The sequence below is a fragment of the Vidua macroura genome, chromosome 2 (assembly GCF_024509145.1).
Source record: "Vidua macroura isolate BioBank_ID:100142 chromosome 2, ASM2450914v1, whole genome shotgun sequence".
Taxonomy (NCBI): Eukaryota; Metazoa; Chordata; class Aves; order Passeriformes; family Viduidae; genus Vidua; species Vidua macroura.
The window spans coordinates 8,527,798-8,555,166 of record NC_071572.1 but is presented as its reverse complement, the minus strand read 5'-3'; the positions used below and the strand labels follow the sequence as shown (position 1 = coordinate 8,555,166).

At 40.6% G+C, this 27,369-nt stretch overlaps 1 protein-coding gene across 1 annotated transcript; it reads left to right on the top strand.

Annotated features, from left to right (window-relative positions):
* The first annotated feature begins 352 nt into the window (after positions 1 to 352).
* OTC (ornithine transcarbamylase) lies at positions 353 to 25,469 on the top strand. The gene is made up of 10 exons (XM_054001852.1): positions 353 to 477; positions 1,063 to 1,144; positions 9,229 to 9,316; positions 14,602 to 14,755; positions 17,682 to 17,714; positions 21,651 to 21,773; positions 22,454 to 22,507; positions 22,613 to 22,762; positions 23,270 to 23,407; positions 25,396 to 25,469. Exons 1-10 carry the CDS (start codon positions 358 to 360, stop codon positions 25,453 to 25,455), a joined length of 1,002 nt encoding a protein of 333 aa, XP_053857827.1. The 5' UTR covers positions 353 to 357; the 3' UTR covers positions 25,456 to 25,469.
* The last annotated feature ends 1,900 nt before the right edge of the window (positions 25,470 to 27,369 follow it).

The window sequence follows — 27,369 nt, the reverse complement described above, 5'->3', positions numbered from 1 at the left end:
GTGGTCTACACATAAGTCATTTTTCTAAGTTCTGAATAGCTTTATTTGACAGGCAGCATGCAGTTGCCAAATGCATCTCAGAAGACAGAAGAAATTACATCTAATGTACATTTTATAACATAATTTGAAACATTGTCACAGTGGCCATCGATATAGTGCCTAGTGACATGCGGTGCCTGTCTGACAGAGCGAGTAATTTAAACTAATTAACAGGATGATCCAGCTGGCTCATGTGAGGGGAGTGGGAGAAATTTCAGGTGCTTGCTCACTGGCTTTAGCACATATATAATTTAGTATTGAATGGCAAAAAATCCATATTTTTTGCTCTTTTGACACAGGTATGGGACACCAGCTCAAATGAATGTTGATCTGAAAGGTCGGGACCTCCTTACTCTACAGAACTACACAGCTGATGAACTGAAGTATTTGCTGTGGATGGCATCAGATTTGAAACAAAGGATAAAGCATGAAGGAGAGGTAAAATGATTTAACTGTCATTTAAGTCCCTCAGATGTTGAAACAAATACTGTTCTGAAGGGTATTGTGAAAAAGCCTTTCAGCTGTCTTGTCCTAAACAAAATCTCCTGAGCTCTTAAATACTGTAAACCGTGTGCTACAAATCAAAGAACCTTCCTGTAAAGTGTCCAGAGATATTCCTTAAGCACTTCAGAGGACTTTGTGAGTGGAAAGGTTAAACAGGTTTGTGCAGCTAGCTCCCGGTTGTCAGCTAACCCCATCCATCCACACACGGTGTACATGCAGCACTAAATGCAGGAAACAGAAGACACTTCCCTGCATGGGATTAAATTAGTATCTGAGTTCTCCTAATGCTGGCTCAAATTGAGTGCCAAAATGCAGTTGCTTTTGGGCCTGGAATTATTTCTTTCCCTTTAACCTTTCCATTGCTAATAAATTTATTGAAGGGCAGGATAACAAAACCACAGGTAAAAAAACCCCACTTTTGCAAATTTTAATAGTGAATTAAAATGTGCAAGAAGTATTTCATACTTTAAAGAGTATAACAATTATAAAATTGAAATAACTTCATTTTTCATGTTTCAGAATTTGCCTTTGATGCAAGGCAAATCTTTGGCCATGATTTTTGAGAAGAGAAGCACAAGAACAAGATTATCTACAGAAACAGGTAGGTCTGAGCAATGGCACAGTAAGACTTCATATGAAACTGTACACATTGATTATGTACTGAAAAACACTGCATAATTTTGCATTTAGCATTTGTACTCAGGAGAAACCTAAACTTTGAAAGCAAAAATAAGAAAAGAATGGTGTCTGTGTTTCACCTTGCATATTAATTTCACAAGCATATGGCTTTGGTCACTGAAATTTTATCAAAATCTTCCAAAACACAGTAGATCAGAAATAAAGTAGCAGGCAGAAGTAAGCATTTCTGGTGTAAGCTCCCAGCTGTACTGGCAAGATGTACATTTCCTAACATGTACTTCAGTAAGCATCACAAATTTAATTTTGTTCAAGCTCTAATAAATATATTTCTAATGTAATATGGATTGCCATTGTTACATTTCAAAGTATGTGCTTAGGCTGGGAATCACAGTAATGCCTTGATATAAATTCGGGGAAAAATTAACATGATTACCTACAGGGGAAGATAACTTGATGGAGACTCAAGGATATTAGCCTAATAACATCAGGCACCGAAACATTTTTCTTTTAGGTTACAGTCCTGCAAACACTGAAACATGTACCTATGGCATCTTTATTTCTATGGTAGCTGTTCTGAATTCAATGGCAGTGCTGAAATAAATCACTCATCCATCAATCATTCATAGCAGAAATGAACTCTGATGCATATAGGAAGAACTTGCTCTTCTCTGATTTAAGTTGACCCAGCATCCCTCACTTCTCCCTAGTAAAGGAAAAATAAACCTGTTGAGTATTCAAATTTCTTTTCAAGAAATGTAAGAGAGAAGGTAAAAATAGTGGAAGGAAGAAGCAGATACATTAACTCCAAGCATTTCTGAATTTGCCTTTGTATTGTCTGGCACAGCCATTTGCCTGCTGATCCCGCTCTTTAAGCAGACTTGTTGTTGCTTTCTGTTTTCTCCTGATAATGAGGACTTACTAATGTGCATTCCCTCTCTGTGAAGACCACCCACCTTTTAATTCCTGAGTTTTTAGTCCAGTTTCTTGTTTCCTGCCATCCTGGTATGTGGCCAGATAATGAATTCTCTGGATCTGTTTATCCTTCATTCTTCTGTATTCTGAGGGAAACACTGCTTAGTCCTCAGCTTTTGAAGGCTTATGGAAGGGGGAAGCTCAGGAAAGTTCAAATGAATTAACTTAAGGATGGGAGTTAATGCACATAAATTCATCCAAGGGAGAATTAAGCTCCAGTGAAATAAAACAAACGTATTTCTGAGTGAGAGCTTCCACAAGAGAGTTTAATGCAGTTCAGCTTCTGTGCATTAACTTCACACCTTCAGTTAATTGGTCTTAAGTCTGTTAGACCTAAGGCTTTGCTTCAAAGGTAGACTCGAGTTTTTTCTGTCCACAAAAACTCTATACATTTCAGCTGCTTTTTTAACATAAATTATTCCCTCCTTGGAATTTCCAACTCGAAACAAATGTGGAGCCACATGTGTTCCTTTTAGCTAAACAAGATAATTTAATACCAATTTTCTAATGTCTAGTGAAAGTGGACAATTGCAGTGGACAGAAGTGTTTATTTATAAAGTTCCTGAGTCATCTCAAATAGCACTTCCCAAGAGTTGCCCCTTCAATAACTTGAGAGAGGTCACTTGTAGGGCAGGGTCCTGGGGATGAGATTAATATAAACAAACCTTGCATCTCTCAGGAACAGCTAATTCAGTGCATTTCATTACAGAGTAGAGACTTGGAAAGCACTGATTACAAAATCTTCTCTGTGCAGTGACTATGAGTTTGTTGGGACATAGTAACACCATGGAAGTGTTTTCAGAACTCCTACTGTCCCTGGCCTGTAAAGAACATTATTGAAAAATAAATAAACAGAATGGTTGAAGTTGGAAGTAATCTGTGAAGGTCACCTAGTCCAATCCCCTGCTCAAGCAAGGTCTTCTAGAGCCAGTTGTCCAGGACCATGTCCAGAAGCCTACTGAATATCTCCAAGGATGAAGATTCCACAATCTTCTGTGGAAACTTATGCCATTGCTCAGCCAGCTTTTCAGTAAATAGAATTTGCTATTCAGAGGGATCTTCCCAGTTTGTGTCCATTGCACTACTGAAAAACACCTGTCTCTGTCTTCTTTGCCTCCTTCCTTCAGGTGTTTATATACATTAGCAATATTCCCTCTGAGCCTTCTGTTCTCTAGGCTGTGCTGTCACGGTTTTCTCAGCTTTTCTTCTCATATAAAATATGCTTCAGTCCCCCAGACATCTTTGTGACCCTTTGTTAGAATGGCCATAACAACTGTAAACTGTATCCTATATGTCCATGTTTCTCATACTGAGGACCCCAAATCCAGACTCTTGAAATCACCAGTGCTGTATAAAGAGGAAAGATCACCTCCTCCACCTTCTTGCATTATTTGTCTGGTGCAGTCCAGGACACCACTCACCACCCTTGCTGGAAAGGTACACACACTGCTGGATCATGTTCAATTTGCTGTCCACCAGGACCCCCCCACAGTCCTTTTCTGCCAAGCTGCTCCCCAGCTGGGAGGCCCCCATCATGTCCTGGTGCAGGGGCTGTTCTTCCTCAGGTGCAGGACTTTGCATCTCTCCTTGCTGAACTTCATGGGGCTCCTGTCAGACCATTTTTTCCAGGCTGTCAAGATCCCTCTGGATAGCAACATGACCCTGTGATGTGCCAGCCACTCCTCCCAGTTTTGTGTCAACAGCAGAATTGCTGAAACCACACTCAGTCATCGAGACCCTGTTTAACACACAGGTGTTAAACAGGACTGGACACAAATGGACCCTGAGGGTACTGCTGGTCACTAGCTTCCAGCTGGGCTTTGTGCTGGTGGTCACCACTCTCAGGCCTGGCCATCTGGACAGTTCTGAGCCCATCCCATGCTCTGCTCATCCAGCCAGGCATCCTCAGCTTGGCTAGGAGGATCTCATGGGAGACACTGTCAATGGACACAATGAGGTCCAGGCAGACAAAACCCACTGCCCTCCCCTCATCTACCAGGCCAGTCATAGAATCATGGAGGTTGATTAAGCTGCTCAAGCATGACTTCCTCTTGGTCAAGCCATGCTGACTACTCCTGCCCTTAATTTTCTTGCCCTTAATCTGCCTAGAAATGGTTTCCAGGGTTAGCTGCTTCATCACTTTCCCATGCATTGAGGTGAGGTTGCTTGGCCTGTATTCTCTGGGCTCTCCTTGCCCTTTAACATAGGGATGACCTTTTTGCATTTCTCCCAGTTGTCCAGATCAATTGAAGATTATGAAAACATTAATTTATGATGCATTGTAATGGATCAGTTGATATTTAAGGTTTTCCAACGTCCTGTTTCTCTGAACTGTTTTATTCTAACGACATTGCAACTTAGGGTATAATTAATTGCCTCTTTAATCTTGTCCTAATGTGTATTTCTGAAACCCATATAGTTTTACCATTTCTAAGATAAGTACTGATGTTGTAAGTTTAATGCAGAACTATAAGTAACTTCCATAGAGTAGTGGCAGAATAAATCCAGTTCTGTAAGCCCAGGAGATTTATTTCTATCACTGGCTATTTTATTGGAAAATGTGACATATCTGCTATTACACTGGAAAATGTCATCTCTTCACAGTCAGAATCCCATACCCATTCTGCATAAAATTTTGTGTACTTTTTGAAAACAGAACTATTCACATGGTCATATATTACTTGTAAAATAAACATCCTCAGGCATGGCACAAAGGTGAATGCCCTCTTTTTGTTATAGCTTTGGTGTAAAATAATCTGATTGTCACTGTTGCTCTTAAAATACACAGCTGCAGTTATGTTTTAGTGAATAAGTCATAAATAAATCCAACCATCTCACAGACACTGAATGCAGACAATATTTCACAGGGTAGAAATAGAGAGGAAGCAGTGCAGGTAGGAACACTCAGCCTACCTTCTCTTGTTGTGCACTGGAATATAAAAGATCTTAACAGCCTTACAGGTGTTCAGTGCCACTGGCTTTAGTGGAATTACTCCCAACTCACTCCTCCTACACAATGGGGTGAGAGGAGCATGATGGCCATGCCTGAAGACTGCTACAGAGTCACAGAAATAATTGCATCATAGCATATGAACTATAGTGGGGATGGTATTACATGGTACAGGGTCTGTTTTCTGTTGGGGTGGCTAAGTGTTATTTAGCTTGGCCTCATTACAAAGGGCCCAAATGCACTCTTAGTTTACTCTCCACTTAAAAGGGTAGCTTAAAAATAACTTTTTAAAACTGCTTATCAGTTTTTAGCTTCTGCTTTAAAAATGTTCTCTAATTGCTGCCTAGGAGAGTTCTTTCTTTGTTATCAGTCTAAATGGAAAAATACTTCCTATTTTGTAAGTCTGGGCAGGCCATAAGGAAATTAATAAATGCAAATCCATATGTCATGAAATTCTGAAAAAATCCTTCCTTTGAGTCTGAGAAGATGACTGTGTGTGTCTCCTGGTGACAGCCCCAGAACTGTGTAGCCAACCTGTGAACTACAGGATTCATTTTGGCCTCCTTGCCCCATGCAGCCTGGGATGAAGATTTCACTCGTGTCCTGTCTGGAAGAGTCTGCATAAATGGGGTCAATAATGTGCCACAGCATGAGGCATGAAACTGTGTATTTTGAAAACTAACAGTAGTGAGAATTGTGGACATGAGGTAATAATCTATTCTGGATTTGCAGTATGAACATTTAGTAGTTTATTGAAGATATCACAATTCATATAAATATTTAGCATGTGGCCTCGGATATGACCAGGTTGTGACAACAAAGGATTAGATCTCCTAGTTTAACACAGCACTCCAATGTTTATTTGCTGAATTGGTGCCTGCATACCTTTGAAAGTCATCTTTTTTTTTTTTTTTTTCACTTTCTACTGGTAGATTGGATGAAAGAATCTGAAAAAAGATTCTGTCTCTGCAACTATATACAAAGCTAGAGCACAGAGCTCCTGGATTTCCAGATGGAAAGTTTTGTATGGAAATATGTTCCCAGGCCCTGCACAGATGGACAGTTCATGAGCAGAAAGCCCAACACATCAGGGCTCTGCTATGTACACAGACTCCAGGTGGCAGCTCTGACTGGGCTGCCTGACATCTGACAATTTGGAATAAATGTTCAGATTCCCATTTTTTTTACCTGGGCATCATTTCTAGAAAACAGAACATGTCCATTGGAGCCTGCCTAGACTGTGAATCATCTACCAAAGTGTATGCATTTAGAATCCTAAAAGCAGACCTGCTGTATTGTGTGGAACTTGCAGGAATAAATAACTGAAATAATTATATATGACTCCAAAAAAATCTACAAGAATTTGGGAAGGAAAAGTTACTGCCAATGACAGTTTATCCTTGAGGTCTTGACTTAAAAATTTGCATTGAATAAACAGGCTGTGATGTGTAGTTTGTCCTTTAAATATGGTGTTTGTGTCTGAGCTGCAGAGGGGAGGTGAAAAAAGTAATAGTAGAATAAATGGTGCTTCATCCTTAAAAGTTTGCTCTGTCTGACTTGCAACATTGTTAAGATTTGGAGCAATTCTTAATGAAAACAACAAGCAATTTAAAAGGGCCCATTCAATAAAATGAGTGTACACTGGCTAGGGGAGCAGAAATTTGCCCTTCAGGTGGGACCTGGAGCATCATTACTTTTAATCTGACATTTAAGGAAATTGAGGCAGTCCAAAGACAATGATTTTCCAGTATTGTTTTTATCTATTGTATTTTAAACTCCAGAGGCTGGCTGAAGTGATGCAAAGCAGAAAACCTCACCTCAACCCTGCTGCCAGCAGGAGATGGAAGTTAATAAGGTGTAAGGAGCCCAGTTGTGGGGCCCAGACCTGCTGCCTGTAGCTGTTGGTTTTATCTGTGAAAGCTTTTGAAATGAACAGGGCTAATGCCTTTATTAATGTTCAACTCTTTATTAAAAAGATCAGCTGGGCAGGGGGCTCGACGCAGAGCTCGCCCCCGCAGTCGTAGCTTTCCCAGGCAGCCGAAAGGAAGGCGGCATGCAGAGTCGGTCACTGGAGTCCAGAGCAGCAGCTGTCCTCGCTCCTTTCCTTTTGGCACACCGGTGGCCCGAGGATGAGGAGGCGTGGTGTGCAGAGTCTGTTATTGAAGTCCAGAACAACAGCTGTCCCCGCTCCTTCCGTGGTGGCAGCACCAGGGCTCTCTGTCTCTATCTCCCTGCTTCTCAGAGCCTAATATAGTCTGTTCTCTCTTAGGTGATGGCGACGGTTAAAAGCCAGTCAGGGGATGTGTTTCCCTCTTCCTCAGCTAGGGCATTTTTCTAGACTCCTCTATTGTGTTCAGTTTTTGATTTATATTCATTTTTATCTCCTAAAAATACTCCCATGATCCTAAGGGGTTTTTATTTGCATGTTAGTCCCAGAATGGCAGCGTGGAGGGGTGGGAGGCCAGGTAGTTTAGAGAAAACAAACAGAGCAATTAGCTAATTAGCATTTCAATATCGGTACTTAGCTAGAGTTAGTAGTTTTCTTTTAGTGTTGCTATGGGAACTAGGAAAGCCCTGCCCGTGTCTCTGGGGAACACCTGGAAACTGTTCATAACAGTTTTCAGTGCTCAGTCCTGGATTAATCCTCTTTTAAAGAGTTGCTGCGGGACGAAGTTTTTAATCCATGGCAGACCTGTACAACCACCGCGCTGAAGCTGCAGTGCTGAATCCGTCAGCAGTGCCATCTAATGGATACAGCCAGCTTGAGCAGCTTTTGACCTTCTAGTTTTTTCTTTCTTTTCCACCATTTTTTTCTCTCTCTTTTAATTTTTTTTTTTTTTTTTTCTAACAGCACGAAATTCATCAGCATCTCCACGACATCACAGTTTGGTAAACAAAGTGGGGATCTCTACTCTTCTGTGCTGTATGCAGCCTTTCTCTTCCTGTCAATATAAATATAAAAATGGGCTTCTTTCTAGATTTTTGTCACAATAAAAGACTCATACCCCCACAGTGTTGTCTCGACAACAAGGCTGGCTTGTCCATACTAAGATTCTCTGGAAATTTCCTCCATCAGAAATGCTAGTGACAGGGCAGGATCTGCCTGCAGAAAATCTCTGTACTGGAAGGGAGTGACATTTCACAAAACAGCCCCATCAGGCCCCATCCTCCCAGTGTGGCCATGAGGGACTTTACACTCAGATTCAGTAGAAAGAAGCCTCAGACTTAAACCAGGCAAAGGCAGAGAGACTCAGATGTCGGTGAAAAGAAGATGTTTTCTTCCCTGTCTGTGTTGGATGGTTGCTTGTGATAATTTTCTACTGGTGGTTAAAATAAAGCAGCAGAGAATCTGAGAGTTGCCCTTAACATGCAATTTGTCTTCATCCAAAACACTGTTCAGATACCTTTGAAGTTCCCCAAAGTGTTTTCTATTCTTAAATGATGCTCAGGTCTTTCCATGGTTTCCTGCTCAGGAATGAATTTTACTCTTCATAACTAATTCATCCAGTTCTTTGGACCTTTGTGCAAATTCCTAATTATTGTAGGGTAGAGGGATGCTGGCAGGGCCTGAGACCTTTCCTCTTCTCTCTCTCACATTATCATTTTTAAGGCACTTTGTAATTTGAGACCAAATTCAGGTTTGTTACAGTGTGTGAGGAGGGTTTTCTGTCTGAGTGACTTTACATGAAAGACAATGTTGATCCTTACAAGAATGTGAAAGTGCACCATGAGTCGGATGGTCCTTCTAGGATGCAAAGTTCCACGAAGCAGAAATGCAGCATGATGGATGGATTATCTGACTCTTAACAGGGAGCAATAGTGATGTTTGTGGCAATGTGTAGCTCTGGAGCTTGAATCACTGTTCCTGTGATCACAGATAGGAACTCATGGCTAAGGATTTCAGTAACACATACATTTGAGTGGGTTTATTCCAAAGCATATTTATTTGAAATTTTGTGTGTCAAATGCTAACCATTTTAACATTTTGATATCCTGATGAGTTCTACTTTTATTTTTGTAAATGTATTTTATATTAAGAAGATTTTTGAATCTTGGCTGTAAATATGACGTGCTGGTGTTTAATTTCTCTTCTATTTTTTTTTTTTAATTTTTCCTCACTGTAGGATTTGCTCTCCTTGGAGGACATCCTTCCTTCCTTACAACACAAGATATACATCTGGGCACTAATGAGAGTCTCACAGATACAGCAAGGTTGGCAAAATGTCACTTGATTGATCACTGCATTTGGTTATTGATTGGGCTGACACCTGTCTTCCAGAATTTTGGAAGCTGATATTTTCTTTCTGGAAAATGTCAGAAGGTAGTCAAAATTTCTTAAATATTTACAGATCAGCTCACAGAATCTGTAGCTCGGTAAACCTTTATTCCATCCTCTCAAGCTATCCTACACTTCCCATACTGAGAATTATTTTGGCATATAGAGTGTTAATTAGAGTTACATTTACAAATGGAATAATTTTATGAACCTCAGTAGTCATGTAATTCCACTGATGACAGCACATATATTCTAACAAGACTCAAACCTTATGGTTCTGCTGCCCTTGGAGCAAAATCAAAAAGCAAAGACACAATTTATGTTTGTTAGGTCAGCTGCTGGTGGGCCTTAGCCTGCTGTAGTAACGTCCCTGCAGTGACAGGGTGGCACTGAGGGCCTTTCTGATCCCCCCATTTCAGCAGCATGAAACTGGACCAACACTTTGTAGCCAGTTTCAGATTTCCTGCACCCTCCTTCCCAGCTGTACCCACTGCCAGGACTGCTGTGGAGGCTGGGCTGTGGCTCCCTTCTCTCACTGGCATCCCAGGAAGATGTCAGTCATGCCCAGAATCACGTGCAGGCAGGGGTGGGTAGCAGCCTGTCTCCATTGCAGTGGCAGGGACGACCTGAGCTCAGAGTTTTTCTACAGTGGACTGCCTCTGATGTCAAAGAAAGCTGGCAGAACATGAGGTCATGTTTTGCAGGTGCTCCTGCTGTTTTCCATAGCACTCCAGCCATTAAAGTTTCATCCAGCCTTAGCATTATCCTGCTTTCTAGGCAGCCCTTTTGCAGCCTGGGGTCGATTCAGTCAGGCCCAGCTGTTGGAAGTTTAGCAGTGTCTGACTGGTCCTTTTTGCTCTGGTGAAAGATATGCAGTGTCAAGGTCATAAGGCTCAATTCAAAATGTGCAAGCAGGCAGATGAGTTCCATTGCCTTTGCTTAATATCACAGTTCTCAGAAAGTCGGAGAGACTGAGAACTGTGTTGCTGTTCTCTGTGATGAAATCCAACAAAAATTAAAGAAAAAAGACCAAACATTTGAACATTTTACATTTTCCTTCCTTGTTTTTTTTTTTACTACTGAAATGGAAGACATATGGTGTTGATAGTAGAAAGTAAAAATCTCAGTCCCTTGAGGCCTGGAAGTACTTAACTCTCACTCTCTGCTAGATACATAAATCTGCCAGAATCAAAGTGAGTTGCAACAACAGAATCATAGAATATTTTGGGTTGGAAGAGACTTTACATATCATCTTGTTCCAACTCCCCTGTCATGGACAAGGACACTTTTCACTAGACCAGGTTGTTCAGAGTCTCATCCAGCCTGGCCCTGAACACAGCCAGGGATGGGGCATCCACAGCTTCTCTGGGAAACCTGTGCCAGGGCCTCACTATCCTCACAGTCAAGAATTTTTTCCTAATATCATCTAAACCTACTCTCTGTCAGTTTGAAGCCATTCCTCAGTCCAGGCTCTTGTAAATCATCCCTCTCCACCTTTTGTATGGGCTCTGTTCAGGTATTGGAAGGCTGCAATTAGGTCAGTCTGGAGCCTTCTCTTTTCCAGGCTGAATGCCAGTTCTCTCAGCCATTCCTTGTAGGTGAGGTGCTCCCTCCCTCTGATCACCTTGCAGCTCTCATCTGCACTACTGCAAAGCTGGCTGTAAACCCCAGCAGCCAAACCTTCAGGAAGGGGAAGGACCTTCCAAAGTGCTTCCCTGTAATAACCTTTACCAGCATTCTTCCACCAGCCATGCAGGACTATCACCTGGAGCCTCTCTGCCAGTCAGATGTCAAACCTACAGCAAATCTGACACAAAACCAGATATGCTTAATATAGGCTAGTTGTCATTTTTCCTTCTTGCCAAATGTGACAGTAAAGGGACATTAAATCTTTTGTTTACAGTGTCCTGAATGGCCTCTGTTTGCACAAGCAAAAAAGGAAAAAGGCAGACAATAAACTACAAGAAACAAGGCAATAAATAGAAGCAAGTACATCTTCCAGCTGTTCTGAAGGCATCCCCATTCTGTGGATAAAGTTCCTACAATATCCACTTTCCAAGCAAACCTTCAGCCCCCTTTTGTCTGTCACTGCTTGCTCTTCCAGGACAATTCCCTGTTTATGACTCTTACCTGGGGATTTTGCTCCTCTGCTGAGTCACAGCTCTCACCTGCCACAGTGGACAGGGTTTTCCCAAACCCTGTCCCAGTAAAGAGTCCCAGTGCTCTGCTCCACTCCTGCTGTCATTAGCAGAAATACTACTGACTGCATAATCAAGGCTGAGTAGTTTACCCAAAAGAACAACTGGAGTGTTAATTCCTTGGTGCTTCTTGTGAATGAAAGATGACATCCCAACCTCATTCAGTTAGTGTGAGAACAGAAAAAGAATGCCTGTATTAGACCCAGAGGGTATTTCAAATATTTACAGGAATGTGTCTGGGGCTCTGAAGGCCTTTGAAGTACTGGAGATTGAGACTTAAAGCAAAAGGGGCACAGATCTATAAAAGTCACAGTTTTTATTAGAACTGCTGCAGGTAAGGGTTGAAAGCATTGCTGCTGTGAACATACTTTTAGTGACTTATTACCTGCTCATAAATCAGTTCCTCCATGCTTCACAAGACATTTACATTTATGCTGACACTGTGGCAAAAAGTTACCACCCATTAAGGAGCTCTGAGCCTTTCAGTGCTGTTTAACATGTCTGATCTATTACCTGAAATGAAATATAAGTACTGTGTCTGTATTTCCCACTGTAGAGCAGTTCCACTGGGCACCACTAAAGCTCAGTGGCCATCAGGTTCAGTGGCAGCCCTGAAGTGCTCAAAGAGTGATTTAACCAGTCCACTGGAATTATTAGGGCATTAATCTCTGCATTTATGGGGAACGGGTTTATTTTGCTGAGAACACATCCACTGTCTGTCCCTGTGAGACTGTGAGTGAAAGTGAAGTTGTTTTGTGAGAATTTTAAAGCTTTTGAATGGATATAAAGTGTCAAAACAAAAGCAAAACTACCTTGCATAGCAGTACACAAAATATACATAATATATGCATATACAAAATATATGCAAATACCCCATTTTCAAATTCAGAGGTCTGCCATACCAAAAAGGAATATTCTGTGTTTCATTTTGGATTCCTCAGAGGATACAGTTGAGGAAAAAAAATCAGGTTTCCTCTGTAGAAATAAAAATTACTTTGAAAAGAGAGATATGCAGCATTTCAATGTACTCAGTATTCCAATATAACACATTTCTAGGCTCTGGGATTTTGAAGTTCATAGTCTCAAGGTTTTGAAAATGAATGAAAAGAGAGAAAGACTTGGTCATTGATAAAATAAGAACATTAAATGTAGTCACCTGATGAACTTGTGCTTACAGCCCTCAGCTTCCAAAACTTCACTTTGATAAGACTCCTATATATTCAGGACTTTTTTCTTTTCTGTGCAATTCCAGCCTTACACGGTTTCCTTTAAACTGATTAAATTACTGGAGACTTAATCATTCCCCTGTAATCACAGACCTCCAGGTGAGGGTTATTCATGTTTTATTCCCCCCAAGTTTAGTTTTATTTTGGTTGCACAAAGAATAAAGCCAGTTTACAGCTGATTTCCCTACTGTAAAACATGACATCTAGAAATGCTGGCAGAAGGACTGTCTAATGTCCTGCTGGTAGGTGTCTAATAAATCTGATATCTACTTCTAACAGACTAAAGATGAAAATCCAGCAGTTCTCACTAGTTGGTGATTATGACTCAATTTTCCCTAATGGCATACCCCATGAAGAAACCATCTTCTTTAATTTCTTGATCAGCTGTACCGAATAGAAATCAGCTGTCCTGGCATCCTAAAGGAAAAAAAGGCTATAAGGAAAATAAGCAATTCCCCAATGTGATTGCCCCTTTCCCTTGACTGATGGGGGACTGGCTGTGTCTTGTTTAGGGTGTCCACCAGTGAGATGGCTAACAAAAGGAACCATGCATCGCATCCCTGATGTTCAGAACAAAACAGGTTTCCCCCAGAGAAAGGAACTGGTGAGCTAAGAAGAAATAATGGTACCAACAGCAACTGTTCCAGTACTTTGTAATCACTAAATACCTTGTTCAGTTCCTCCTTTTCATTTGTAGTTTCTATTGACAGTCTATTCTTCAGAGAGAAGAAGAGAGAGCTCTACAGGCAATCTTGTAACATTTTATAAGAGCTTTGCTTGTGTGAGGAATGTCTGGTGTCAATAGAAAATACTTATTACTGACTTCATCAGGAGGCCTTGCTGATGATGGTACTAACAGCCTTATTTCCACAAGAGGAGATGCAAGAATTTTTATGGCTAATCAGGAAGGCAGATACTGCAAGGATTTTTTTCCACATATTTCTAATTCAGTCCTCCCTTGTTTTGTTTTAAAGTCCTATTTCAGATAACGTGAAAACACACAAAGTGCTACTTCAAAGTTAGGCTTCAGGGCCTGATTAAAACACAGAAATGCAGAGAAATTAAGAGCTCCAATCCATATTTAATTTATCTAAAAAATTCAGAGTATACTATGCTAATCTCTGTCTTTCACACTTCAGCAAATGAAGTTAATGCCAGAGTGGTACAGGGGCTTCTGCAACCCCTTCCCTTCTTCTGAGTTTGAAATTTGATCATTTTTTGAATGCTGATACCATGCGAGTCAATACACAGGTGTGTAGGTAGGAGAAAGCAGCCTGTTCTGTTTCTGTGTTTATTAAGATCAGTAAACAATTGTGGTAATCTAAAACAGATCTGTATTACTGACCCTCACAGAGTCAGGCTACCATACAGAGACTATAATATTCAGTCAATGCTGCATTTGTTCTTTGCTAAAAGACTGAAAAAAATCATATACCTTATCTCTTCTGAGGTTATCAAATTCTTCAACTGTTACAGTATCATGCAATCTCTTATCTTAGTTCAGAGAGCTTAACATGTATCAATGTTCCATCTACAATGAAATGCTAAAGAGAAAAGAATATAAACTAGAGCAATTTTCATTTACTTACTATAGTAGTGTTAGGAAGTGAAACTTCTTACTTATTAGTAGCTTGTTAAATGACTTCATTTGAGTCTGTTCTGCAGGCATGATAAATTATTCAGATAGCTGAAAAATATTGATTAATTACCATTTCTCATTAATATTTATGTGTTGCATGGTGAAGAGTGCAATAGGGGTATATTTATTATGACTTGAGTATTTTCTGCCATCTCTAGGGTGCTGTCCAGCATGACAAATGCAATTTTGGCTCGAGTTTATAACCATAATGATCTGCACCTAATGGCAAAAGAAGCCACGATCCCAATAATCAATGGATTGTCCGATTTATACCATCCTCTTCAGATTTTAGCTGATTACCTAACTCTTCAGGTAAAAATATAAACAATTCTTTTTTTTTTTTTTTCTGATTCTTAGTAAGTATTTGGGGAAGGCATCTGCAAAACCATTTTTCCCTCGGTTTTTCAAAGTAGTAATTGCATGGCACTTGTTGTTTAAAGAGATCTTCATCCAGCAATATAATCAAGGGCTTGTTTAATTTAAAACAATTACATAGTCCTATCAGCTGTAGTGGGACTGAAGTTAAGCATAAAATTAAGTATTTCATTGGAATTAGTCTGCAATTCAAAGAATTTACAGAGGGCTGTACATATTAAGACAAAGATGAGAATCTGGCTCAGGCAAAGCCAGCAAAAGTTTTTCCATTGGCTTAAAAACACTCAGTAGTTTGATTCCTCTTGATTCCTCCCTAATCTATAGACAACTTAAAAGGAATCACTATTTATGTATTAGGAAATTGGTTGAACAAATTTGTTTTGAAAAGCCAGTTAATGTTACCAGTACAAATGCTTAGTGTTCAGGCACTTTAACCAATTTAAACTTTGCTCACACCACAGAACAGTTATAGGAGATTGTATTTTTTATTTTTCATCTAATGTAACAGTGGATCTGACAATGGGATAACATTTTACACACAGAATACCAGAAATTTATCTGTGAACAGAAGGACTGTGTGGTTTTAAAATTAGTTGGGGATCTGGCTTATAAAAAATATTATTATACTGCAGGGCTGGTTGGCAACTATGATGAACTCCTCTGACCTTGTTTACTTTCTGAATGAATAAAAAACACACTGCTTGAAAATGGTAGGGCAGAATAATTTCCTGATTCATTCAGCCATGTTCCTCAGCTGTTGGGAACTTTGCTATGGGACATTCAGTGTGTGGGAAAGATCTAGTGAGAGTAATATTAAATTATTCATGCTTTAGGCCTTAAATACTGGAAGACTCATGCATCTGGTGAAAATCACTTTTTTACTTTAAGTATTTTTTTTGTAATTTTTTTACATTCATAGTGAAGAGACCAGCAAAAATTGGTGAACTTGAGACTAAAATGCTTACAGATCTCAGGATAAGGGAGATTAATGAGATCACACTGAGCCAGCCTCAATGTTCAAATTGCATAAGAGACAGTAAGCTGTAATGCGAACATCATCATTTTGTTGTAAACACTGTGTACAAATATAAGTCAGGAGAATCTTCTGGTTGTGTTTTGTGGGGTGTTCTGTCTTGGAAACACCTTATTAATTAGCATTTTATCACTAGTGAGTTACACTCTTCAGAATAATCTGTGACTCACAGCCCACACAACCAGGGCTATCTCTGCCCTAAACATGGTTTTATCTAGGCCACTGACTCCAGCACCCAGGCTCACAGTGCTGTTGCCCTCTACTCCACCTCCAGTTAATGAAGAGAGTCCAGTGAGCATCCCAGTCACCTTCTGGAGATGCACCTCTTTCTCCACTGATCTTAGGGGGAAGCCTGTGGAAAGCAGCAGGATGAGAGGTGCCCTGTTGATCAACCTCTGCTCCTCCTCCTTTGCATCCTCATACAGGACAGCTGTGGCAGAAGCTCTGGGTGAATATGAGCCCTCAGGCTGCATTCTTCCCTGGTTTGAATTCCAAGTGCAGCACCAACAGCTGCTGTGGGTGTCCTTGCTGCACCAAACATCAGGGAGGATGCCTTTGGTGATGAAGAAATGGGTCCACAGCAGTTGGTGTGCAAAAAAAAAGACATTTTTGACACGGACAGGTGCCATCACAAAGTGAGCACTTACAGAAATCACAAGGAATGGCTCAGCTTTTATACAGACATGGAAGCTTTTTTTTTAAATTTGCAGCACTTTCACACTCAACCCAATAAGCAGAGCACCATTTCCTCCATCTGCCCATCTCTCCCTGACTCTTTCCAGCATGTTCCTTCGCCCAAAATTTGTCAGGAGATCTTTATGGGGCACCTGGGTGGCCACCCCACTGTGCCAAGGGCATGTTGCACTGCTGACTCACTTTCCATTCCTGCTTTCTTATCCAGGAGAGAGGGGCAGGCAGGGGAGAGCTCTCAGCAGCTCTCTGTGGGTGATGGCACTGCCTGAACACTCTGTTCCTTTGCTCCCTTTTTTTCCTCTTTGCACTGTACAGTGAGTTGGAGAAGACTGGAGTGGCATGTAATGAAACAAGGTTTTAATCATATAATGAACTTTGCCAGGCCACAGAAGTGAGATTAACTTTTGAAGAGGTGTGAGCCACAAGGTCTAGTTGCTACTTACCCCATTCAAGCTTCTCATGGGATTTTAAGCAAGAAGTCATCCAAGTACTGCCTACAAGAAGATTAATACAGGGATGTGGAATGGTACCACTGATTCTTTAAATGAGTTGAAAGATCATATATAACATTTAGACTGTTTCTGTGTAATGCAAAAGCAATTTATTTGTTTTATACATATATGCAAATTACAGTAGTGGCACAGATTGCTAGCCTAATATTTAAATGTACCTACAGGTTTTGTGCAGCTTATTTCTCTTTAAAAAATGTCTCTTCCCTATCCCCATAAATATTTTCCTGCCTGGATCTGTTCCTCCCTGCTGTCAGTACATACCCAAAATGTAGTTTTTTTATTTTCTTTTTTTGTTCTTCTCTGTTTTCCAGTGGAGCTCTATATGCACGCTGGTCCTCTTCATGCTTAGCATATTTTACTATATCCTATTAAGTTTGTTGTGTGCCTTCTTGAACCCTCCTCAAGAACTTTCTCTTTGGTCTGAAACTACAAAATTGCATGGTTTGTTTTGAAAAACTGTTTTCTTGCTTATAGCTTCTATTCCCTTTTCACAGGTTCATTTTAGTATTGTTATTTTAGTATAGTCCATTGCATCCCCCAAACAATGCAGCTGGTTTCTTTTCAGGGCTGCCGATTCTCATTCTGTATTCAGGGCAAATTCTCATCCTGGAAATGTTCTTTTCAGATCATGCAGTGTGTTCCTGATATGGATACTGGGGTAAGATTCCTCAGGTTCAGCATCCTCCTGCCCAGTGCCTTCTTCCTGAGCAACCTGGATCCCCTCACGTGTTTGAAATCTAAGCTGGCTCTGTCCTTTAACATTGTGCTCAGGGTTAATACCCTCTATTAAGCCAAGAAAAATGTTTTTCTTAGCCTATATATACACCACTTTTCTTGTTAAAGGTTGTGTTGAGTTATAACTTGAAATGGTTGCAAATACATAAAGAACCCGTTTTTGAGGATTTGGGGATTTGGCCTTTAAAGAATGTGAGTTTGTGAGCACACACTGAGCCCCTTAACTCCTCTGCTTGTTCTGTAACAGCCACGAGCTGAGTCCACCCAGTGCCCCTCGGTGTCCTGGGCAGGAGCTGTGGCTCAGCTTCTGCTCTCCTCAGCGTGGCTGGAGGGCAGCATCACACAATTTGTATTCCAGAGACAGCCTGGGTATTGACATTGATTCAATTGATATTAATGTCACTGGGCAAATCAGCTCACTTGTAGCTGACTGCAGGATGGCCAGACTGGTAATTAGAGTGGATCCATATGCCACTAGCTTTTTATGTCGCTGGTCTGGGGGGAATTTGCTTTTTCAGAAAGCAACGGTTGGCATAAGAAATACATTGGTGATTTCTTTTGAAACAGCATAACAAATAATGTTGCCCAGCTTGAAAAGGGCTTCAATATATTCTCAAATTCTCCTTGCTGTGTGATCCCAAGACCTCAAATTATTACAATTTTCAAATTCATCACCATCATCATCCTTATTATTCTAACAGTTAGAAATCCCAACTAAGATCTGTCCTGATCCTCTAAAATATACTGTATCAATAACCATGACAAAAACCAGTGTGGGAGTAGGAAAGATAACTGACCCAGCATCTGCCTTAAGCCCAGTTTGAGGACCAGAAGATCCAAGTTTGCCCGGTTTCTCATTTACTGGATTGCACTGTCTCCCGAAGGGCTAAAGCTTTGATTAGTCCCTGGGATTACATTTTAAAATTTGACAGATTATTGATTCATTATTCAAAAGCTTGTTTTAATTGAAGGCTGTTATGACAGTTGTGGTCAAACATTTCAAAATTAATCTATAATGGTGTCAGAGTTTCAGTCTCGCTGGAAGCAAGTCCAGGCAGAGGCAGATACAAATGTCCGTAATTAGTTAACCCAGTCTTCTCCACACATACAGCAGGGTCAAATCACTGAGCATACTTAATTTTTCCCAGAGTTGCCTACACTAATACACTGCAGCCATGGATAAGAACAGAATGAAACATTGTAAAAGCAACAGGAGGGTGAGAAATTTGAATTACTACTTTATTACTTATTTAGCTGGGATTTTTCATGAGAATAACACAGGCAAGTTTTATGGCACTACAGCAGCAATAACTACTTTGCTGAAGAGGCTTCATAGGTGAGAAGGGCTCTAGACTTTCTAAATATGTTATTTTTTGTGTGGCTTTACTAGGAGTCGTGTTTTAAATGTAGAGTGAAACTGCAGAACACCTATGCAGGAGTAAAGCCTACATCAATATAACATAATTTGTAAAAACTGGGGAAGGATACAAAGGGGAAATATCTTCAGAGGTTCTGGAGATCAGGTATTGTAAAGGCTCTCATTTAATTTAGAGTGTTACTGTCATGGCAAAACACTTTTAGCAGGATTTCACCTGTGTGATTGTGTAAGCAATAAAAGAGGGAGTGGGCAGGAAAGGAAGTGTCTCATTTACTGTAGCTTTTGTGTTCTGGTTCTGACCAACAGAGTCACCTCATCTTTGCTGGAAGCTGAGGGTGTGTGTTTGCTTATAAGCAGTACAGTCACAGTCACAGTGATCTGGCTTTAGATGAAGAGGTTTGAATTACAGCAGCAGTGCACCAGTGGCAGCATAAAGCCTAACAGGATACAAAACAGGCTTCACTAGCACACACACAGCTTGATTCTGCCTTGCTATGACTCCTTCCATTAGCAAAACATCTTCATTAAAATCAGTTCAGCTATGTCCACTCTACACAGTAGTCACTGCAGATGTGGTTTGCAATTTGCAGTGTGCATCAGGGATCATTATACAGACACATCCAGTACTCCATATTTTATCTGAAACAGCTAGTAGTTTGGAAAAACAGAGGAAAGCACTTAGTATGCACTGTGCTTCTTTTAATGCAGAGTAGCAGCTGGCAATAAGGTGAAGTTGTTTAACATAGCAGTGTATTTGTGACTCTAGTCAATGCTTTGAGTATTAAGGCTGAGATGTCTATTTTTAAACTGTGAGATGAAAAGAATTCAGGACTGTCTCACTTGCTTCTGGCTGTGGGTACTGGTCTCAGCTATCACTGAGCCCTAAATGGAAACAACACCTTAAATAAGTGCTTCAGTTTGGTCTTCTCCTAGGAGCACCATTGCTAGGAGATGTGGAGGGACTTTGAAAGATCCTTGGAGACCTGCAGAATGGTTACCCTGAAATAACTTCCATGTCCACACAGTCCTGATTTGTTCTCCTGTAAATGCCCTTGGATCCAACCTCTGCCAATGAGCCTGCTGTTAACAAACTTTGGCTGAAAAAGCAATATTTTTGCAATACCATAGTTTTAGCCTTAAACCTGAACAGTCTAGAACAGTTTAGGTATTTACAGCACTTTTATATCATTCAATTTTCAAGTACTATTATTTTTGACTCAAAATTGTGGTCACTGAAAGAAATGCTAATAACTTTGTTCTGGAACAACTTCACAAACTATTTGTTTAGGAGAAGCTGCTGCCAGGAGAGGAGGGGGTGATCCCAGGCCTTTTCCTGTTCAGTCTTTTGGCATCTTTTCTGCATCTGCCTGCAGGGTTGCCACTTAGTACAGTGTGGATGCTTATCCTCTCTGACAAGCGCTGAATCATGTCACACAAAGTGTTGAAACACTGCCTGGCTTCCAGCTACTACAATGCTATTGTAGCATGGCCCAGATTTGAACTAAGAATAAAAGGCTCTCCAGAAATTGTTTCAAGTCATGAGATACAGTTTTACGGAGCAGGCTTATAGGAGAATTTGGTCATGTATTTGCAAAAATTTTGGTATCAGCTTAAGTGCCTATAAACATGCATATTTAAAACAAGGCTCATTAAGGAGCCTCAAATTGTAGTGCTCTGGAAATATGTAACCCCTGTTACTCTTGTTCCTCTTTAGGCCTTATCTGCTTGGGGTGGAGGAACAGAGTAACTGCACATGGCCAGGCTGTAAGTGCCATCAGGCACAGCCACAGTTAACTCTGTAATTCTGTTTCAAGTTTGGGTAATCCACATTTTTAAAAAATCCCTGCACTCTTTGGCTGAACAATAGAGAACAAATGCTGCAGGCCATGAGTGGCACAGCTCCTGTCAGAGTGCTGCTCTTTGCTGTCCCGTGCAGCTGGGGGATGAAGATGCACTCCCAGGACCTGGCCACTGCCATGGCCACAGGGAACAGCGTGCAGAGGCAACCGAGCCAGAGCAAACCTCAATAGGGATATTTTCACAATTTGGGGAAAATCTGGAAGGAGTTCTGCTCCAGGCATTAGGAGTGTCTCTATATTAAGAATTTCCAGCAGTCACTGATGTTTATGAGGCCCAAAGAACAGCTGTACATCAGTGATGCTAAAATCACTTTGTGTCTGGTGCTGAATCTCTCAGCCTGAGCCTCACCACGTGGCACATGTGCCAATGTGTCCTTCCCACATGTGCCAATGTGTCCTTCTCCAGGGGAAGCAGCGGCACTTGGGCCTTCTTGTAGGACACCGGGGGGCTTTCCTTCCGTGAGCATCCTGTAGGAGCAGCAATTCCAGGTGTGGTCCATGCAGGCAGCACTTGAATGCAGCCAGCTGCCTTTGCACAGACCCTTCTGATCATTCCCTCTTGTCCATCAGCCTGCCCAGCTCCTCTGGAATGTAACCCCAGAGCTTGTGATTGCTTTGGCAGGAGCACTATGGAGGCCTGAAGGGGCTCACCATCGCCTGGGTTGGGGATGGCAACAACGTCCTGCAGTCCTTCATGACGAGCGCTGCACAGCTGGGAATGCACCTGAGGATTGCCACTCCCAGGGTAAGAAAAACCAAACCCGTGGAGAAAGGAAGGCAAACTGCACCCAGGCTTGTCTCAAACTCTCAGGCATTGCTCAAGGGCCCCAGCTGGGGGTGCCTGCGTCTATCTTGAGTGCCTGTTTACAGAACCAAGGTACAAAATCCCAATCCAGTTATTTGGATGCAAAGCAGGAGTGATTCTACTGAGTCCAACATCAGAAATGGGAATACATGACAGGAGTATAAATCTAAATCATGGAGGATCACAGTTCCATTTGATAAAGCCTTACAAAGCCATCCAATGCACTCTCCTCATAAAAAAAAAAATAATCCTGTTTCAAATAGGTGGAAGTGCCGCATCTCATTTAATGTAAATTCGTGGTGCAGCATTTTAGAATGTTCATTGTAATACAATATAAAATATTTTTAAAAATCAGTTTAGAACAAAAAAAATAGATGGTGAATATGCATTTAATTCTGTAACTGTCAAAATACATTTTTCTTTTGTTTTTAGAACAATTTTCACCACTTTTCTCCAAAATAAACTTTCAATAAAACATAGTTTCCTCAAGTTTTACAGTTCTGAAAGGTATTCTTCTTCCATGGCCAATGGTTCAATATGTATTTTTCTAGCCATTCTTATTAATTAGTGAAGATCTTATCCATCTTCCATGATGTCTTACCCATCATCTCTTTTGTCAGGGCTTTGAACCAGACCTCAGGATAACTAAAATAACTGAACAGAACTTCAAAGAGGTAGGAGCCTAAGAAACAACCTAGTAGAATAGTTTGAATAGGGTTTATTTTCATTATAAATGAAGTTCCTTGTCTTAGTGTTCTTCCTTATTTTATTCACATTAGTATGGTACCAAGTTGCTTCTCACAACAGACCCTTTGGAAGCTGCAGACGGTGCCAATGTCTTAGTCACAGACACATGGATAAGCATGGGACAAGAAGAGGAGAAGAAAGAAAGACTAAAAGCCTTTCAAGGTTATCAGATTACAATGCAGGTAAAAACTGAGATTTTGGGTTTTATTTACGTTTTTACACTTTGTATTTATAAGAATGAACATCAACCAAGCATGAGTTTGGGGCGGGGGTTGAGTGGGACCATGGAAAAGCCACATGCAAACCTCCCTCCAGCTTAGAAAACACACAGAGATAACAAAGTTTGAGTTATGTCACCCACTCCACATGGCTTGGCCTCTTTCAGAGCTTCCCAATGAGATCCAGCTCCAGAACATGTGCAGCAGAGGGGTTTTCACTCCCCTTCTAAATAAATTGGAGTGACTTTTTGACTTTTGTGAAGTCAGCATTGAACTCTTACAGACTTGCATGGACGTATTCCCATCTTATTCACAGATGAGGAATTCTTTTGAAGTCTGTGGAATTCTTGAGTTCATCATGCAAGTAACCAGAGTGGGAGTTAATATAAAATTTGCTAACCTTTTTACTAGTTAAGGATTTTACTAATGTTCTCACATATGTCTTTATTTCATATGCTTTTTAATCTACAGACTGCAAAATCTGCTGCTTCCAACTGGACTTTTTTACACTGTTTACCCAGAAAGCCTGAAGAAGTTGATGATGAAGTATTTTATTCTCCACAGTCACTGGTTTTCCAGGAGGCTGAAAACAGAAAATGGACAATTATGGTAAGAAAAAAAGAAAAGAAGATAACAGTATTTGGAGGTTAGGGTTAATTCTATTCTGCTTTACATAACAGGTTTGAATTCAACCTGGTTCCACAATAAATAGTGAATGTTAAACCATATGTTTCAAATTTACCCCAGAGCACATCACAATTTTGACTATAGACAACATTAGTAGCACAAATGTGATCTATTTTGGTGATATTCTGCTGTTGCTTGACCCAGGTTTTATCACTAAGTGAAATATATAATATAAACTGTCACTTTTTTGGTAATTAAATCACTGGATTTACTGTAATGATTAACTCAACTTCTCAATTAAAACATGTTACAGTCCCAGGGTCTGGTCTTAGGAACTGCAGTTTCCCAAACACTTAAAACCAGTTATTTTCTCTCAGGAAAAGCTGCTGCTGACACCAATGGGAATTTTCCCTGAGAAAATGCTGGAAGAGCAAAGATTTGAAAGATCCTGAAAAGTTATAGTGTGGGTGACACTGTGTGATCATGGGAACCATGAGGGCACACTTGGCATTTAAGACAAACCATAACTCCCCTCTCAGCATTCCTGGAATTTCAGAAAATTACTGCCAGATCTCAGTAGCCTATTATTTATTTTTGGCTTTAGATCCACCAAGCTGACAAAAGCCAGTGAAAACTTTCAGAGGTGAAAAGAAAAACAGAGATGGCATTGTCAGAGTTCTGAGATGAAGTCTAGATGTGCTCCAAATGAATAAATAAGGGTTGAGTGTTGTGTTTGCTAAAAACTCAGACATTGAACACAGTCAAAATTACTAACAAATTTGTGTTAAATTCATAGTTTTGTCCTTAAAATACAACAAAATGCTTGTATTTTTTAGTTTAATTTTGCAATGCTTCTAATTGCTCTAAATATTATTTTTTAAAAAAGACAAGAAGCCCTTTGCTTTGGGTTCCAGATGCACTTTTTTGGGGGGCTTGAGGGGGGTGGTGAAAGGAAATGTAATTTTTGTATTTTATCAACCTATAAAAATAATGAATGTATGGGTCTTGTTTATATAATATTTTCTACCACTTGCAGCAAGCTGAAGAATAGATTATTTGCTCAGCTCTAGATGCAAGCAGGGCTGAGTGCAGCCAGGGCTGGGCAGCACTGAGGGGCTGCACAGCTGTAGTTCAGGCACCTCTGTGTGCCGGGGCTGACCCTGTCACAACGGGCAGTGATGAGGGGAAAGGAAGGACAGGCAGCAAGACCACAGCCCCTGGAGAGCCCTCACAAATCCAGTGCTGGCCAAAATAACAATGTGCAATCAGACCTTGCTGTGAAATCACAGCACCAGCTAAAGAACCAGGTAAAGCCTTGCCAAGGCAAGGCAAGTGTGGGGTTTGTTGTGAGCACAGGCGTGGGAGGGACAGCAGAGCTGCTGCAACCCACATTTCATTTAGCTGACTAAATCACTCCCATTTCACAGCTGTGCCCAAGGCTGGGCAGGCAGGGCAGGAGGGGTGGATGGCACACTCTTAACCTCAGTGAGGATTTTCCATGTTTCACTACAGAAAGTATAGTTAAACTGGGATAGATTTCAGAGTCCATATTCTAGCGTAGCTCTCGCTTATGCTAATGGAAAGTGCTGGAATCCACAAGCCAGCCCATGTGATGTCTGGGTACCTACAGCATCTCCTAGAAGTAGCTGAGAATACATCACAACATGCCAAGAAGGCCTCAGCGTTTGATCTAAATGCTTGTGTGAATTGCTCCTAAGCTGTCCATTAATATATTTTGTCCACACTGAGAAAATCTATCAGCTACAACATAGAGCATCCTAACTGATTTTCAGCTCTTGCCTGATTCATCATCAGAAATTCTAGCAAATAAATCTAAGTGTGCCTTTTTTTGTCAGGATAATAAGTTTCAACACAAGGCTTCAGAGCTGGAAAATATTTCCTCCTTATTTATTTTTATGGAGTATCTGTTTCCAATGTGATTGGATTTTTTTCTTCTCTTCCTCCTCTAGGCTGTCATGGTTTCCCTGCTGACAGATTACTCACCACAGCTACGAAAACCCACATTTTGATGCTTGGATTCCTTCCAGGAGAAAAATATTCCTCATCAGCAGAATATTCTGGTCTGCAAACACATAGATCTTCTTCAGAAAGGACAAAGGCAATGAGTGATTTTTTTAATAAAACCATATAGTTAGCTGTATAATATTGCATTACACTTCTGAAAATGTTCAAGACAATAAACACCATTGCAGAAGCTGCTTTTCATCTGGATGCTCCAAGCTGGCCCTCCTTTTTGGGGATCAGCATCATGGAAAACATTCCAGGGTTGTACCTTAATGGTTGGGTCTACCAGCAGCATAGCCATGGTATAATCTACATGTAGCTGTGGTGGGCCTTGCACTGTGTGATATTGATGCCTAAAGATTTTTAGCTTTCTCATATATTTGTAGCTTTGTAGATTTTTAATATATAGTTGTATAGTTTCTAGTGTTTTTCCTGCCTTCTCTCACATTTTAGAAAAATAAGATAACCCTCTGTAACACATTATTGAAATTCTGTTGAGTCTTATTCTCAGGAAGGGAATTTCTAACAAGGACACTTTGTTTTTCACCAGAATTTGAGAGACATAACAACATATAAGACAAACAACCCCCCTGGACCAGCTCCAGAGGGGCAGACACAAGGGTGGGTTACTGGGGCAACTGAACTCTGATTGGATGTACCTGCCAGATATCCTAATAAATTAACTTTGTAAAAATTGTAGAAATCCTGTACCACGCGTGCGCAGAGCCATTTTTGTGCTCCTGAAAGCTTTCATTAAAGAATTACTTTTTATCTTACTACTCTTAATATTGTTTGGAAAGTTTGGTCCTTTGATTCCAGGCAGCAATATGATAGACATAAACCTGTCCATTAAATTGCTGATCTTGGGAAGTGTGTGTGGAGCAGCAGTGCTGCAGTTTGCCTTGGCTGTCTGCATTTCCTGGGCACTCTGGCTCCTGTTTCTGTTCTTCAGCCAACCTCCAAATCCCACTCCTGTATGACACCAAAAATATAGAGAACTTGTGAGCGTTATCCTCCTCCAAGGCATTCCTGTGGGCTGGTGCAGGGGGATATTGCTGTGGAATTGGAGTAGAGCCGTTTCCACGGAGCTAGATGCAGCAAATAGAGACAGCAAGAAGGAACTGGTTCATTCTGTGCCTATCTCCCCTAGACCTTCATTCCTCAAACAGAATCTTGGCTAAAGAAGTGAATATTCCTTTTTTTTTTTTTCCTAAGCAAATACAAGGGGCACCACATGATGAAACTTGCACCGCTTCTTTGCAGAAATTGCTGTATTTTGCCTTTCACTGTAACACATTTCAGCTACTCTTTCTCAGTAGTAAACAAATTCATGACATTTGTAGTTTTTGTGATATCTGGGTATGTGCATGTAATATTTTGGGTAAAGCTTTGACTTAACTGTCAACAAACATCTTCTTTGTTGTTTCTGAAAAGTTTCATTTCTTCACTTCTCCCCCCCCCGCCCCGCCGTAATACTGGAACAATGTCTGTGATATTTAAAAAAAATCTGCAAATGGGTTTGCATTTTCTACCAGCTGCAAAACATTATTCAGTTCCTTTCTAAATTGGAGTTCACTGCAGGGCCATACATCACTGAAATGAAAATAAAGATACTTTTTTTTCTATCTATTTACAATTGATTTCTTGTTTTTGCAGGCATTTGTGTGTCTTGTTAAGATTAGCATTTTCCTTTACAACATTGCAAGGGTTTCAATAATTCAATGAACATTTACACTTCAGCAGAGAGATAGCTTCATCAATGATGTAGGAATAGGGTATGTGCTAGAAATCAATGTTTTACTTCCCAGTTCAGCATGTGGAGGAAAATGCATGGAATACAGTGTATTTCTAGTTGCAGTAAGTCCTGTTTTTTGAATTAGGTTCTGTTGTAGATGCCGGCAAACCCAATGGGAAGAATG